The sequence below is a fragment of the Diceros bicornis genome, chromosome 1, assembly GCF_020826845.1.
Source record: "Diceros bicornis minor isolate mBicDic1 chromosome 1, mDicBic1.mat.cur, whole genome shotgun sequence".
NCBI classification, from domain to species: Eukaryota; Metazoa; Chordata; class Mammalia; order Perissodactyla; family Rhinocerotidae; genus Diceros; species Diceros bicornis.
The window spans coordinates 65,257,231-65,274,901 of NC_080740.1; the positions used below are offsets into that span (position 1 = coordinate 65,257,231).

The 17,671-nt window shown below is 37.8% G+C and overlaps 1 protein-coding gene across 1 annotated transcript in view; it reads left to right on the forward strand.

Annotated features, from left to right (window-relative positions):
- The window catches only part of SPINK5 (serine peptidase inhibitor Kazal type 5), a 62,410-nt gene extending 45,934 nt beyond the window's left edge, over nt 1–16,476 (forward strand). The window contains exons 19-28 of the mRNA XM_058543186.1: nt 1,329–1,456; nt 2,116–2,182; nt 4,518–4,645; nt 6,170–6,263; nt 7,184–7,311; nt 10,940–11,012; nt 12,169–12,296; nt 12,460–12,538; nt 14,929–15,056; nt 16,331–16,476. Coding sequence (XP_058399169.1) covers nt 1,329–1,456; nt 2,116–2,182; nt 4,518–4,645; nt 6,170–6,263; nt 7,184–7,311; nt 10,940–11,012; nt 12,169–12,296; nt 12,460–12,538; nt 14,929–15,056; nt 16,331–16,415 — 1,038 coding nt within the window. The 3' untranslated portion in view covers nt 16,416–16,476. The remainder of the gene's footprint in view (nt 1–1,328; nt 1,457–2,115; nt 2,183–4,517; nt 4,646–6,169; nt 6,264–7,183; nt 7,312–10,939; nt 11,013–12,168; nt 12,297–12,459; nt 12,539–14,928; nt 15,057–16,330) is intronic.
- Nucleotides 16,477–17,671: the final 1,195 nt, after the last annotated feature.

The window sequence follows — 17,671 nt, forward strand, 5'->3', positions numbered from 1 at the left end:
TTGTGGATTCAGTAACATCGTGGTTAAAAACCTGGACTCTGGACTCTGGACTCTGGACTCATACAATCAGGGTTCAAATACTGGCTCCATCTCCTTACCAGTGAGATCAGACAGTTAACCTCTTTGTGTCTTAGTTTCCTCATTTATAAAATAAAGATATTATTATTATTATGTATATTATTTGTATGAAATCCCAAGGAATTTATCCATGTATTAACAGCACAGTCCCTCACATGTCTTAAGTCCTCAATATTATAGATACACTGAACTTTACCTTCTATATGGCTTTCCTCATACTCAGTTGTCCCTTCCCTCTATCTGTCAAAATTCTGGCCACTTTTCATGGCTCAGATTAAGTATTTTCTGCTTCCTAAAGATTTCTCCCATTTATACAATATATTTAACAGCTCTATCATCTATTATGCTAGAAGTTTTCCTTTATTTCTCAATTATATCATTTGTTTTATTCTAACTTATAGATGTTTCTATGTATTTCTCCAAGCCAACTAAAAACTGTGTATCAGGTTTTTATGGTTGCTTTAACAAATTATCACAAACTTGGTGGCTTAAAACAACACAAACTTATTATCTCATGGTTCTTAAGGTTAGAAGTGTGACACGGATTCTCACTAGGCTAAATCAAAAAGTTGGTAGGGCTTCATCCCTTTCTGGAACCTCTAGGGGAGAATCTCTCTCTTTGCTTTTTCTAGCTTCTAGAGGCCATCCATGTTCCTTGGCTCTTGGACCCCTTCCATCATCCTCATAGCCAACAACATTGCATTTCTGACTGTTCGTCTGTAGTCACATCTCCCTCTTACTCTTTCTTCTGTCTCACTTTTCCAGTGTTAGGGACTGACCTTTGTGATTACATTGGGCACATTAGGATAATCTCTCCATCTCAAGGTCCTTAACTTAATCACATCTGCAAAGTCCCTTTTGCCTTGTAAGTTAATATATTCACCAGTCCTGGATATTAGGACTTGGATGAATTTAGGGGGTGGCTTGCTATTATTCTGCCAACCACAAATTCCTTTACAAAAGGGACAATAAATTGTTATTCTTTGTATCTCTCACAGTGCCTAGCTCAGAATAATATTTGAATTAAATTGAAGATTTTCTAATGAGATAAGTAGCAGCAATCTTGTATTCCAAATAGTGTGTGACCTAGGCCTCTGAAAATCATCTTGGCTAATATCGACCTACTGTATCACCTTTTTGATACATCTATTACATCTTGGGGCATTATATCATAGTTTTCAAAGGGGTAATGTGGAGGAAGCTTTCTAATATTTAGTTACCTGATTCTTAAATCCTCCCTCATTTGGCAGGAGCTGTGCAGCGAATACCGTAACTATGTGAGAGATGGACGACTTCCCTGCACCAGAGAGAATGACCCCATTGAGGGCCTAGATGGAAAAATCCATGGCAACACCTGCTCCATGTGTCAGGCATTCTTGTGAGTGGAGCTGCAGCCACTCTGCTGCTGAGTGTAGGAGAAGATAGGCCTGGGGTGGGCAAGAGAGATGATATCAAAGGTTTTCTCTAGGAGGTAGATAATGAAGGCTACCTTTGCATTGAGTTTGGGGATTTACTATTAGAAAGCCATATACTTAGCGCATTTGTTTCTAGTGTTCTCAGTGTTCTGAGAGGTACTTGAATTGCCATCCAGGGAGGACCACGTGCTAAGGGCAAATTCCCCCAGAGTTAGTGGCAGACAAGGACTGGGATTTCTGTTCTCTGTGTATGTACTAGCATGAATAATCCAAAGATGTAACCACTGGGTGCTAACACGTTGAATGTTTGCTAACATCTAGTCAATATTTTTAAGTATCTTAGTTGCTTTCAGGGGAAAAGGACAATATCTTTATTTTCCAAAAGAAATACAGTAGTGAAAATTTATTTACTGGTTTGCTGAGGCATGTGTGTCTTATTCTTTACGCAACATTAATAACAAGGAGAACAATGTGGAGGGGTGTGCATTTACCGTGCTACTCCCGAGCTAGGTTGGTAGAGGCGTAGAAGTAATCTTAGAAGTAATCTACCAGAGAGATTTCCCCTTTAGGATAATATGTATCGGGTGCTAGAAATGATTCTTTTCCCTCCCTCTTCTTACAGCCAGCAAGAAGCAAAAGAAAAAGAAGAAGCTGAATCTAGAGCAAAAGCTAAGAGAGAAGCTAAAAAGGTAGTTGTCCTGGAAAGTTCGTACCACAATGAAAGGACAAGGTTTTGCAGTGTCTCTTTAAAAATAAATCACAGAATTACTGAAGGCCTATGTGAGAGAACTCGAGGTTTATTTAGTCAAGGAGTTGACAAAATATTTCTTAAAGGGCCATATAGTAGATATTTTAGATTGTAGCCATTCAGTCTCTGTCACAACTACTCAGCTCTACTGATGCAACTGTAAAGCAGCCATATACAATGTGCAAGCAAATGGGCGTGGCTGTGCCAATAAAACTTTATTTACAAAAAAAAGATGGTGGGCCAGATTTTGCTCACAGGCCATAGTTTGCAAATCCTCGATTTACTCCACTCCCATATTTTTAAATGAAGATTTAAAATCCGGAGAGAAAGAAGAACTTGCTTATAAAGGTAGTGGGAGTGTTGGTATCAGAATCCATACCTTCATATTTCAAAATTCTCACAGTTGAAAGTGGAAACAATAGAATTCAAATGTAGACTTCCTGACACCAACTCTAGCATTATCCCTAACACGTTATGTAGTTTTGAATGATCATGTTTGGTCAAACCAGGTGTGTTTCTTGCTTTACCTTTAATTATTTCTGGTACCAGCATTTTTGGGAAAAATAGAAAAGCAAGTTTCCCAAGTAATTTTTTTCTTGGTTGCAAAAAGACTGATTCCAGGCAGATTTTTGAAGGTTTGTGGTCATTTCCTTGCCCCCATCAAAAACTATCGATATTAAAAATAACCTCTAACGAAAAGTATCACACTTGGAATTCGGTATTGTTTACGGTTGTATTTCCCACAATTGTAAGTCTGAATTTAAAAATAATATGTGTAGCTAGTATGATTCACTTTTGAACATTTACAACAGGAAATTCTTCAGTATGAGACAATTTCTGATTTCATGTTAGTTACTATAAACAATTCTCTCATATCATATTTCTTTTGCTAAGTATGACCAGTTAAGGAATGTGGCAGTGAACTTTGAAGCAGAGCTGGGAGAAAAACTCACTCTTGTCCTCATTGAATTTCAACTTGAACTAAAAGATACAGAAAAAAACACAAATTCAATCTTAATTGGCACCAGTAATTAACTCTCTGATCTTGAGTGATTTGCTTATTCTCTCTCAATTCCTCACATAACTCTGGAGCAAACATTTGCTGAGTACTTCCTAGATGTTAGTTATTATAGATTTACAGACGTGTATTATCTCATGTTATTCTCACAACAATCCAGGATGTATATTGAATACTCAATGCATATTGGCCGTTATTATTTTAACCATGTGGAATAGATACTATTAATATTTCCATTTAAAAGATGAGGTAACTGAGGCACAGAGAGGCCACACCCCTCACCTAAGGTCTCTCAGTGGCAGATTGGAATTCTAATTAACAACATAATATAGCTGTCAACATGCTAGTTCTTGTCTGGCCATACCTGGACTATTATGTTAAATTCTTTAGGAAAGGGGAAGAATTCAGAATGAGAAATGGTGCAAATGATTGAAACAATGACTGAAGTATCTGGGGATGTTTAGCTGTTGGAAGAGAACATAGGGTGATATGGGAGAAGGATAATAAAGCTTTCTCCAAATATCTGAAAGACTCTCATGTGGAAGAAGAAAAATATTCTCAATTTCTCTGAAGGAAGTAAAATACTTCGATTTTGCTTACTGGTCTGAAGGAACATACTCATCTGATTTGCGATGACATTTTAGAAAAATAAAACCCTAAGAGTAGGAATCCTATAGGATTTATTAGAGTTATTTTCCAAGATCCCCTAAAAGTAGCACTGTGGCTAATTTGTGGGAACTATCTAATAGAAACTTTAGAATGAACTATCTGGAGGGTAATGGACTCCTTATCACTGCAGGTGTTCCCATGCAAATTAGACAACTTCTTGACAGGCATGACATAAAGGGGACTGAGATATAGTAGGGATAGTTGGACCAGATAAACTTTGAAATTCTATACAAACTTGAAATTTTTTTATTCTATGACGTGTACAGTATTTTTATTTCATTATAATATGAGATGGAGAATAAAACTCTGAGTAAGGACTGTGACCAGTCCTCAGAGAACCCAGTTTGTTAAGAGATTCTTTCTTGCGTGTGATTGCAGGTTCAGTCTGGATTTTGAGGCTAACTCTCAAGCAAAAAGAAACAGAAATGTCTTTTTAAGTCCTGTGTGCTTAGTAGTAATTGAATGAAACAATTGCCGGAAAAAAATGCTTAGGTCATTTTCTCTTTTTTCCAGAAAGCACTCAATAGGGACCCAACAAAGATAATTTCCAAAAAAATACTCAAGCTCTTGACTTTTCTCCTCCTTTTAGGATGCATGCAGTGAATTTCGAAGCCTTTTTCAAAATGGAAGTCTTTTCTGCACACGAGAAAATGATCCCGTGCGTGGCCCAGATGGCAAGACCCATGGCAACAAGTGTGCCATGTGTAAAGCAGTCTTGTGAGTGCACAAATGAAGGTTGTGGGTTGGCAGAGTTGGAGAGGCAAAGAGCTGGGAAGATAATATATACTGTGTTTATCCTTTCCTTACATGTAAAAGCAACAAATGATTATCTGTAAAGCATTTTAAGTGAATCTTCCTTTATAAAGGCTGACTCACAATTCTAGAAATCGACAATATATGACTAAGTTATTACATTCTCCTTTAGTTCTCAGGTAAAGCCTACCAATACATCACAACATCTTTCTTGATAAAATTCCAAGTCCTTTGCTGTCAGGTGGATCCCTTCTCTGGATTATCTTGTAATTCCCATTGGGAAAAAAAACACAGATTTTACTATCAATCTAACTCCTCTACCTACATTTTTGAAAATATCACATTTTCAGGAAATGTAAAATAGCTCTTTACACAAAGTTTGGAAGTACACTTAAAATATTTAAGTCATTTAACAGCCATTTACTGAACATCTACAATGTGTAACATGTATAATGATTATACATAGATGAAGCAGTCTTTCTAGAAATCGCATAGTTTACTAGGGATTAGAGATGGGCATAAGTTAATATAATACAAAGGAGGAATTGCTGAATGAAAAATGATGTATACAATGTGTTGTGGTACTTCAGTGAAGGAAGAGTTAATAAAAAGTTTTATAGGGTGATAGAACTGGACCTTATAATTTGGATACGATGTGGACAGTACAGGAAGAAATGAGAGGAAAAGAGAGGAACAGCATGAGTAAAGATCTAAAATTAAGAAAACTGTAGTATTTACATTAAAGAGCAAGTCATTTTATTTAGTTAGAACTTAACTTTACCATCTTTGTATGCCAGATCAAGGATTTTGAAGTCAATTCTATGTATAGTTGGAAGCTGCTGAAATGTTTCAAGTAGGAGAGAAAGTGGCATAAATAGAGTTCCTTTAGGAAGATTCGTAGGAAGGAAAAGACTAAAATTCAGAATGCTGCTTGTGGTGGTAGGGGATTGCAGTAACCCAGGGAGTAACCAGAGCAAGGGAAATAGGATAAAAGGTGAGTGGATCAACACGGGAGACGTGAAGGTGAAATCGATGTGTGGCAACAGCTATGTGAGCTGAAGGAGAGGGAGCAGTTACAGATGGCTCTGATGTTTTGTTTTTGGTGAGAAAGAGAATCTCGGAGGAAGAATATTTTTGGCAGAGAAGATCATTATTTTTGGGCCTCTTGAATATGAGGTATTTGAGAGAAATCCAGTTGGAGATTCACAGTGAGCATTTATGAAATGCTAATTAATTGCTCACCTAGACTTGCTTGTGTTTATGTAAATGTTAATTTTCTTCTGCCGCAATGAGAACTCTGCCAGGCAAAATTTATCTTTTTATTCATCTTTTTATTTTCAGAGAAGAGGGCTTGCAACATAGTAGATGTTCAATAAATGCTGGTGAATTCTATACAAATCGAATTTGGTCTTTTGATGAGAAACTCATAGAAATGCATTCCATTCTCTGTAATCTATTATTCCCTACCTCCCACTTTCTAATTTCCAGCCAGAAAGAAGATGAAGAAAGAAAGAGAAAAGAAGAGGAAAATCAAAGAAATGCCGCAGGGAATGGTTCCCGTGGTGGAGGAGGGAAATCTCGGGTGAGAGCAACCTCTAATTTCTGTAACCAGAGTGGACTCGACTCTGACAGTGGGGCCACAGCATAGCCTGTGGGAAAAGGCAATGTATGTAGTGCTGGGCATGAAAGCCTCTTTGGAAGGACAGATTTTCCCCTTAAGACTGTAGGGTAATATCTCAGCAATTTTTAGTCTCTCCAGGGCCCATTTTAACTTCTTTAAACCTGGAAATAGTCAACTTGATGACCTTATTCTAGACTCCTGCCTCCTCTTTATATAATCTAGCTCTCATGCCAATCATTGATCACAGGAGAGTAAGTGGTACAAATTTGGGGATGTTTCCGCTTAGCATCACAGGCTTCTCATTTTCTTTTATTGTTCTCTCTTTCCCTGAATGGAGCCAGTTTTTTGAGCTATATTTTCTGTAGATCCAAGGCAGCATAAGATGGCAAAAGAGCATGGGTTTTGGAGTGAGATAGTGTGGGGTATGATCCTGCCCCTGACGTACAGGACTTGTGAAGCACTGAATAAGTTACTTCACCTCACTGAACTCTATTTCCCTTACTTAGCAATACTAGGACACTAGTTTTCAAGTTTATATAGAAAACTTTATATATAAGAACAGACAGCAGGACAGATTAGTCCTGTAGGCTATAGTTTGCTGACCTTTCATCTATGCTACTAAGTCCGAACCAGCTTTATAATTTCCTGTGTGGAACATTAAAAGGAACATTATTAGCTGTGACAACTGATGTCTTAGAATATGGATGATTCTAGCCCCTCCTTTGTCTGTGGTTAGCAATCCTAGATGTTATATTCCTTATAAGAGGAGGCAGGCAAGAACAATTTGTTAAACAATTTTCTTACTCAAATTGTTTAACAAACTTGATGATAATACAACAGACCAAGTAATCTGAGAGGCCTGCTCTCTTCTCTTTTTTCAGGACCAGTGTGCTGAGTTTCGGCAAATGATGAAAGATGGAAAACTCAGCTGTACTCGGGAGAGCGATCCTGTACGTGATGCTAATGGCAAATCTTACAACAATAAGTGTACCATGTGTAAAGAGATACTGTAAGTACTTCTCTCAACAGGCATATCTAAAAGATGCCTGCATAGTCCTCCTGAATTAATGGCTATTGCTCAATTGTTCCCTCCATAAAAATTATTCTTTTTGTTAATTCCCAAATATTATCTCTTTTCTTTGCCTTCCCTAAGGAACAATGAACCCCAGCAAGTGGCTTATTTCTACTCTATTTTCTGTCAGAATTCTGTGACCTGTAAATGCCATCATAGTAGATACTTGCTTTTTAGAACACATCATGCCTAATCCTAGGGAGACTTTGCAATAGTCATTTGGAATAGTTGACCAAGCATATAGCTTAAGAGGGCTATTTCTTATCATATATGTGGAGCACACATCGCATAATCCAGAGTGTGTTCCTTTTGTCTATTTTTTCTTGAAGGATGGTTCTGAGTTGGAGTGTTTTGTGATTTAGATCAGCCACTCTTGATTTGTATTATTGGGGAAAGTAACATAACCACCGTCAGTCCCTCTGTATATTGAGGTAGTTTTCTAGGTGACCTTGATGGCTACTCGTAGTTTTAAAACTTGATGCCTATATCACAACGCTCTTTTTTTTTTTTTTCTCCTGCTTTATCGGCTTTAAAAAAACCATTTAATTCAATCTGGCACACAGGCTGAATGTAAAATAGCTGCAGAGCAGTACTGATGGGACAACACATGATATAGTCAAATCTATGTATCAATCCATCAAGTGTAAGATAAAAATCAACCCCAAGCAAACAGACACCTTCAGGCGGGGAAAAAGGCAGGCGTTTGCTGCAGCTCTGCTCCCACATTGTACCCTGTCGGTCTCTTCTTGGAGCAATGTTCTCACCTCCTCCGAGATCATCTTTGGTATTTTCTGAAGGCCTGCTTTGTGGAGGGCTCTGAATAAAATTTGAGTTTTTGAGCTTACATGGAGGTTTTGAAGTTAGCTGTCTCTGTGAGCTGCTCCCGGCGGCCGTGAAGCTGGCGGCTTGTGAAGGCGGCGTTTTTCCTCTCCGGAAGGGAGTCTCTGCCTCTTCTACCTCAGTTAGGATTGTCCGTTGTTGCAGGAGTTCCTCTCATCCAGTTTTCAGTTCTGTCTCAGGGGTAATTTTTCCACGAGTAGTTGTAAATTGGCTGTGTCCGCGGGAGGAGGTGAGTTCAGAGTCTGCCTACGCCGCCATCTTGACTCCGCCTCCACAACGCTCTTAATTTTGGCATTTAATTGATATGTATTTAATAAGTATTTAATGCTTCTTCACTTTTCTTCTTGGAAAAAAATTACAATCTTGTAGTAATACAGGCCATGTGAGAAAATATTACTAATCCAAATGCTGCATTTACAAAAACTGAAATTAGTTTATTCATGGTCTTATGGGGGAGGGAGCTTCAGAGCTGAAACTAGAATCCAGTTCTTTTGAATACCAGACTAGTGTTTATTCCACATTATTAAAATTCTTTGGTAGAAGTAGGGTGGCAGAGTGTGGCAGTGCTAGGGCTTCAGCATCAGATGCTATTACAGCTCCATGTTCTTGGACAGGTTATTTCCCTTCCCTAGGCTTCAGTCTGCTCATATTTATAATGGGGGTGATGGCAACAAAAATCACAGTGGCTATGTAGTGTTTCTTTTGAAAGTTAAATGAAAGGAACCATGTAAAACTCTTAGCACAGCGCCTAGCACAAAGTAGGCACACAATAAATGTGAATCGTCAGGGTCAGCACCGTTATTAGTGTTTAGTAAATATATGGGTATCGTCATTAATGGTAATAAATAATGACTAATGTTACGATCTCTTACACTGTACCAGGGTGCCCCTTTGCACAACACATACTTCACAGATACAACAAACATAATTGAGATAGCTCTTCACTTATGACTCTGTTTCTTTCTGCATCACATATTAATAGTGGATAATTTTGTGAAAGAACAAATGATGATTCTCAGATGCAGAAAATTATTAAGATAAAACTCTGCTGTCATAATCAGTGTCATCCACGTTACAAGATATTCACATGGGGTATTTAACAAAACACATATAAATGGAATATTTTTTATAGTCTTTGGAAACCCTTCATCTGACAATAAATGGTTTTTGACTTGACTACCTACTATGTAATGCACACTCTTCACGGACAAGTACTCTTCAAGTGAACAAGACAAAGTTCCTGCCTTTATGGAACTATAATGTAACATAGGGAAGACAGATCATTAACAAATAAGCAAAGAACTACATAACACAAGGCCAGGTGGTAAAAAGAAAAATAAAGCAGAGTAAGGCAACAGAAAGGGATTGGAGTTACTACTTTATTTGTGGTGTTCAGGGAAAGCCTGATGTGTGAGGAAGACCTGTAAAACATGAGTGAAGTGAATCATTTGGCTGTCTGGAGGAAGAAAGTTTCAGGCAGAGCAAGAGCCAATACAAAAGTCTGAAGATATGTGTGAAATTAGCAAGCTCAAGAAACCGAAAGGAGGTCACTATGTCTCAGGATTATTGCATGGAAAACTGCAGGAAATGAGTTTGGAAAGATCATATAAGGCTTTTTAGGCCAAGAAAAGGACAGTGGATTTTATTCTATATGTAATCAGAGGCCACTGGAAGTTTTTGAGCAGAGCCATGACTATAACTAGAATTCCACCAAAGTGAATCATTATAGGTACTGTCTTTTTCCAAGAGTCTACTTGATTAAAATTTCATGACTTTATATTTGTTTGAATCTTTAGGATATATTTTATTACCATTTCCCTATTTCTTACATACACAAAGGGAGCTCCCTAAAGAGAATATATATACATGTATATACACACACATACATATATATATATATGTCGTGTTACATACCTACATACACATTTGTTTTGTGTGCAAAACCAAGTGAAAATTTGAAAGAGAAATACATGTGTTAGAGTTTTACAGTCTTTGGATCTTGGGCCAACCTGGCTTGCTTGTTAAAAATCAGGTTACTGAGTCCCAATCCAGATCTTGTCAATAAGAATGTTGGGATGGTTAGTGAATCTGAATTTTTAAAAATTTCACAGGTGATTCTTAAGGCATATGAAAACTTAGGGACCTCTGGCATAAATATTTTATCAGAAAGGTAGGAGATTAAAAAAAAAATAACATGATCTTAAGGTACTTTCTAGATTACTTGTCTTCTTTCTATCTTGACCTCCATACTTTAAGAAATAATATTATAATGGGTTGACCTACAAATCAAAGAACTACAATAGTGAGTTGATGGGGAATTAAAAACCACAGCATATGAAGAAAAGGTGAAAGAGCTGGGGAAGCTGGATTTGGAGACCTGAAACTTGCCTTTAAATATCTGAAGGATTAATATCGGGAGGAGGTATGGATCCAGCAGGCTTCTTCTGTGTTGTCCTGAGAATGTGAAATAAAGCTAAAGGATGGAAGTTATAAGGAGATAAATTTGGACTCAAACAAAGGAGACTCTGAAATTACTTAAGTTGATCTACCTAGAATATCCACCTTGTGGGGAAGGAGTTTCTTAATAACCAAGCTGACTGTCCATTTTGGGGATATACAGAGAGATTCTCTATGAAGGAAATTGTTTAGGATACATAAGCTCTAAGCCTTCTTCCAAACCTGAGTATGTGTTAACAAGATGGCTATTGACTCTTTTCTCTCCTAGGCAAAGAGAAGCAGATGAAAAAAATAAGCATTCTGGTAACAGATCAGATGAGACTGACTCAGCATCACAAAAGGTGAGTCATTAACCAGTTTTTGGCAAGAATGGGCTTTCTGTAAGTCAACACATGTCTATCAAAAATATGGAAAGAAGGGGTTGGCCCACTGCCATAGTGGTTGAGCTCGAGTGCTCTGCTTCAGTGGCCCAGGGTTCATGGGTTTGGGTCCCAGGCGCAGACCTACACACTGCTTATCAAGCCATGCTGTGGAGGCGTCCCACATACAAAATAGAGGAAGAGTGGCACAGTTGTTAGCTCAGGGTCAATTTTCCTGAAGCAAAAAGAGGGAGATTGGCCACAGATGTTAGCTCTGGGCCAATCTTCCTCACACACACACAAAAAAATAGTGGAAAGAGGATATCAATGTTGCCAACCAAGATCCTGCCCTTAGAAAGTCAGAAGACATCATGAATGTGAATATCAGTGGTAACTTGTTCAGTGTAGAAATTTAATGCCAAATGGAAATCTTTCAGTCAAACACTTTACAAAGCTCTTTTACAAATAGTAGTTTATTTAACTTGCTCAACAGCCTGGTTTTTTTAAACTTATTTTATGGATGGGCAAAATGAGGCTCAGCTACTATAACAACTTGCTACCAACAGTGGCTTAAAACAAAGCAAATTATTATCATACATTTCTGGAGTTTGGAAGTCCTAAATGGGTCTCACTGTGTTAAAACCAAGATGTCGGTAAGGCTGCATTCCTTTGTGATCTCCCTCCCTCCAGGGGAGGATGTGGTTCTTCGCCTTTTCTAACGTCTAGAGGCTGCCTGCATTCCTGGGCTTGTGGCCATCTTTAAAATAATCAATGGCCAAATGGCCATTTGAATCTTTTTCATGCTGTGTCATTCTGACACTGATTCTGACCCTCCAGCCTCTCTCTTTCACTCACAAGAACCTCTGTGATTACGTCGGGCCCACCTAGACAATCCAGGGTAATCTCTCCATTTCAAAGTTTTAATCCATCTTCAACTTCATTCCTCCTCGCCACGTAAGGCAACATATTTACAGGTTCCAGGAATTAGGATGTAGACCTCTTCGTGGAACATTGTACTGCCTCCCACAGCAAGGTTAAGTGGCTGCCTGATTCTTAAGTTGAAATCTTCAGATTTTCAAGCCCAATTAAATATTATGTGAAAACAGCATTCCCAATATAATCTTTCCTTTCTTTTCAGGATGAATGTGATGAGTTTAGAGGCCAAATGAAAAATGGACAACTTATCTGCACCCGCGAGAGTGATCCTGTCCGGGGTCCACATGGCAAGACACATGGCAATAAGTGTGCTATGTGTAAGGAAAAACTGTGAGTATTTTTCAAAAATGGGCTTTTAATTGTGAGTCTTAAAGTGGAATAATCATTTCTCAACAGTTTGAGAAAAATGATGATTTTTTTTAAAGCAGATCTAGTAATTAATGAGGTGTTTGTTTAGTTTGGTTGAAATGTTTCTTTCCATTTTTTCTTCCAGAGAAAGAGAAGCAAGTGAGAGAAAAAAGAAAGAGGAGGACAACAGCAGAAATACAGGAGAAAGGAGCAATGAAAAACAGGTAATATGTGCTAGACACGCTGATGCTAAAATTTGGATGGTTGGTTGTATGGTTAATTAATTTGACAAGTATTTATGGAATGTCTACTCTGTCCCAATCTGTGGATATAACAGTAAACAAGCAAGACATAGCCAGATCTTGCAAAGAAATAGCATGCTATTCAATACCCTGAGAACAACTCTGAAGCAATTACTTCACATTTGTAGGACCAGTGACAGTTGTCAAATTATTCTTGTTATCAGTTGAATTTCTTTTCTGAAGTTTTAAAACAAAAAATAAACAAGCAAAGAGTTACTAAAATTACAAACAAGAAAGCAAGTATCAAAAACTTGGAGCTCTCCAGAAGACAGATTCTTGAGTTGGCATTCCAGTGCCATCTTATGTTCAATTTTGGGCTTTTAAGAATAATGTTCAATGCTTTACAACACCAACACATAGAATATGACACAGCACAATGTCTTCTAATACATCTATAGACTCTAATTAGAAAAGTGAAACAGTGACATTTCCCCAGGAAGATTTTCCCATTAATGAGGCAATTTTTCATTAGATCTATACTGACTAAACAAAATGAAACATTAATAGTAATTATCATGTTTTAAAAATATTTTGGGAATCTCTGTTATGCATTTTGGTAGATGAATGGCTTTGAGAAAAGACTGTATTGCACAACTTCAAATGATCTCTATTGACCGTCTATTCTGTTTATAGTCTTGGTCAATTTCTTTTCATTTTTTAAATATCTATTTTAGGAATTTCAAACAAAAAAATACTCTCTCTATATGTATTTATAGAAATCCAGATATTTTGTGTATGTGTGGCAAAAGAGAGCTGCAATCTTATCTACATATGCACAGTAAAATAAGCTTTACAAAGCACATGCATCATCGTATTTAAACCTCCCCAAAATCTATGCAGAAGATGGTATTTTTGTTCCAATTTTACAGTTGAGAAAAACTCAGAGAAGTTAAGTACACACCAAATAAATAGAAGGGCCAGGGGTTGCATCCATAAATCAAAAGTTGCAATACAGACAGATGGCTGCGATCATACACATATGTGTGTGTGGTATTTGGGGCACCTGGATAAAAAGATAATTCTAGTAACTTCTAAAAATGGTGGCTGTGAGACATTTAATATATTGATCAGGTGTTCAATTCCAGAGACTTTTTTAAATGCTGCAGATAAACATAGCTCTTGAGGGGCCCGACCTGCTGGCATAGTGATTAAGTTCACAGGCTCTGCTTTGGTGGCCTGGGGTTTGCAGGTTTGGATCCCAGGCACAGACCTCTGCACTGCTCATCAAGCCATGCTGTGGTGGCTTCCCATATATAAAATAAAGGGGGATGGGCACAGATGTTAGCTCAGGGCTAATCTTCCTCAGCAAAAAGAGGAAGACTGGCAATGGATGTTAGCTCAGGGCTGATCTTCCTTACCACAAAAAAAAAAGAAAAAGTAGATCTTGAGTTGTTCATGGGTATCACAGTTTAAATAAAGAAGGATAACTACAATCTAGGTGACCAGGTATTTTTTAAGGTAATCTTCCCATGTCTCTACTTTGGCTCTTTTGGCTTAAAGGAAGTTTAAGACAAACTTCTGTAGATGTCCGAAAATTTTAATAGAGGCCAGATCCTGTGGACTCAGTTTCATTGGCTTCTTTTTAAGGTTCTTATTTTTCAATGAACAAAATGGCAGCTCCATCTTCTTGCAAATGTATGGGAGCTTTATTCTCTGCCAGGTAAAAGCAAAGAAGGCAAGGAGTATAGTCTGCTTGTTAGCAGGTTTCTGATCACAATTCCAACATTGATTTTAATGATTTAATCTCTCTGGGCCTTAATTTTCTCACCTGTAAATGGGGATAATGGGTGTTTATCTTACAGCTTTTTTAGGACAACCAAAGGAAATCGATTAGAGCACACAACAGAATGCCTGGTCTATAATACCGATTTGATAAAAATTTTTTTTTTAATTTTGTTCTTGAGGGCCAAAACTAAAAGTTTACATGTTTATATGTCTGTGCCAAAAGAGCATCTTTCAGTTCATTCCAGGGCTTTTTATGTATAGAGTAATGAGTGGAGTTACAAGGAGACAGATTTGGGGCTGAGCCTAGTGAAAATTGTATAAAAATGGTGCAGCCTGCCTTAGGTAGTAGTGAAACCCCACTGGGGCAAGGCAATTATTTGAGAGGATGCTATGGAGAAGATTAAAACTTCTTAAGCAGATATTGAAGAAAGTGCCTTTAAAACACATTCCATCTCTAAAATTTCCTTTTCTCGAGGTGTTCATTTTCCCCCTCAAGTGTTAGGAGTTTATGTCTAACCAACCAACCATGTTTTCAGTTTTATAGATCAGACAATCATAGTAACATCTTTTTTTGTTCCTATTGGCAGGATCAGTGTCATGAATTCCGGAACATGGTGAGAGACGGAAAGCTTATCTGCACCAGAGAAAATAACCCTGTTCGAGGTCCAGATGGCAAGATGCATCCCAACAAGTGTGCCATGTGTGAGAGCATCTTGTACGTGAAGAGGTTTATTGATCAGTTTGATATGTTGTGCGTGTTTGCCTGAAAATAGTTCCTCTTAATTTACAACTTAAGGCATTGGATCACACATTAAAAATATAATAATAGCACCTCACTTTATAAGAAGATAGTAAGTTTCTAAAGCACTTTCACAAGAAATTTTTATTTCTTTTATTATTATTTTTTTTTTGGTAAGGAAAATTGGCCCTGAGCTAACATCCGTGCCAATCCGCCTCTATTTTTTTGTATGTGGGATGCTGCCACAGCAGGGCTTGATGAGTGGTGTAGGTCTGCACCTGGGATCCGAATCCGCGAACCCCAGGCTGCCACAGTGGAAGACGTGAACTCAACCACTACGCTACCAGGCCAGCCCCAAGAAATTTTTATTTTGATGATGAGAAACATAATCATACCTGGAGCATCTGAGACGGGAAGATAGCGATCGTACAGGGCCCAAATCATGGACTTTTAAAAAGGAAGCTTATCAGCTAACTAACATAGGGCAGGCCAGTTCACTTTGCAGAGCTTCAATTTCTCCTATATGTAAAGGGAAAGATAACAATATAATATAGTTTGGGTAGGGATTCAAGGAGATAATACTTTAAAAAATGTTTATAAACTTTAAAGCACTCTAACTATGGAAAGAACAATCAATACTGGAGAGTGTAGTTGTAATGTAATAAGAAAAATAAAAAGGAGATGTGACAGGCCGGCCTGGTGGTGTAGCGGTTAAGTTCACACGCTCTGCTTCGCTGGCCCGGGGTTTGCTGGTTCAGATCCTGGGAGCAGACCTACTTACCGCTCATCAAACCATGCTGAGGTGGTGTCCCACATAGAGCAACTAGAAGGATGTACAACTATGGCATACACCTATCTACTGGGGCTTTGGGGAGAAAAAAGGAAAAAAGGAGGAAGATTGGTAACAGATGTTAGCTCAGGGCCAATCTTCCTCAAAAAAAAAAAAAGGAGAAATGAAGCAACTCTTTATATGAGAGCCATAAATATGTTCAATTAAGGAGAAAAAGAAATTGCCTTTTAGGATCATATCATTCTGGATGAGAATATAGTAACTGAATTTATGAAAGTTATCGTCACAGATATATTATGCAAATTCTGACAATCAGAACTCATTAGTAAAAAAAGAAATTTAAATTTTTTTTAGATATGAGAAAATAGTGTTAGATTTGCTGATGTTTAGAGAAATACTTGGTTAAAAAAAATTCAACAATAACCCTGGAAAAATGACTCTATTCTTTTTTATTCTGCAGTGAGCGAGAAGCTAATGAAAGAAAAAAGAATGATGAAGAAAAATCAAATGCCAAGCCCTCAAAAGATGCAAAGGTTATTTCTTAAAAGATATCAAGATAACTATTTTACTTTTCATCCTCAGAATCTTGTATTCTCTTACATAACAATAAAGATGCTAATCCTTTGCTTCAAAGAAAATTGATTTTGTCAAAGTCGTCACTTTGGGTTATAATAAGATTTTTTTTCTGGCTTTGAAGTTTAATGTTCTTCTCAATTTTGTAGAGAATTCTCCTACAGTGTGTGTTAATTACTGCTTTAGTCTCTCCTCTTTGGGAGAAATGTGAATTAAAAAATAGAGGGTAAAATTCTTTACCACCTCAACTGCATGCTTATCTCTGACACTTTAAATGTGAAATGGGGCTTTAGGTAGCTTGTGACATTGATTTTAACAATTCAGGTCATATAAACTAGTCTTGAAGTCTTCTCTTTAGCTTCTGTCCTTGATGTATTTTTTCTGTTTTCTCCAGATGGTTTTTTCAGCATCAACAAATCAATAGTGTGCGTGCATGATACTATCTTTTCTATTTACTTTTTAAGACTGCAAAGAAGACATCTTCCCTCAGTCCTTAACAGTGATCGTCACATTTGTAGAGCTAGACTCTTCTGAGATTGTTCTTTGGTCAAGAGTACACCTCATGTGGAAAAGTGGGGAAAGGAAAGATGGAAGGAAAGGGCGAGGGAGACAAGGAGGTCTATCAAGTGTTGTTTTATGTTTCCCTATGTCTCCAGGACCAGTGCAGAGAGGCTCGGAGTGAAGCGGAGGATGGAAAATTTAGACAGTCTGAGCCTCCTTTGGCCTCCATTGTCAGGATAAGTGCAGTGAGTCTGAGCCCGGAGCCAAGAAAGGAATTCCTAAAACCAAGGTTGAGAAAACCACCAAGCCAAGAAGGGAAAAAGCCATGTTCACTTCCGCTTTCTCATTTTCTAGGACGAATGTAGTCAGTTTCGGGACTACTCGAGGAATGACGAGCTCTTGTGCACTCGAGAGAATGACCCCGTGCGTGGCGTTGATGGAAAGTTATATAAAAACAAGTGCTACATGTGCAGAACTGTCTTGTGAGTAAGAGGATCCTGTTACGCCTTCAGCTAGTGGGGCAACTGTGTTTTTAGAAAGCGCTTATTACATAAACATGTGTTCATGAATCCATGGGGTCCTTAAAATAAGTCTTTAGATTCAAGACCCTTAAACTGAGAACACTTGATATAGGAGAAAGACTGGACTTGGAGACAGGAAATCCAGATATAAGTTCTAACCATGATATTTACTAGCTGTGTCACTTGAAAAAAAGTTTTTCCAACTC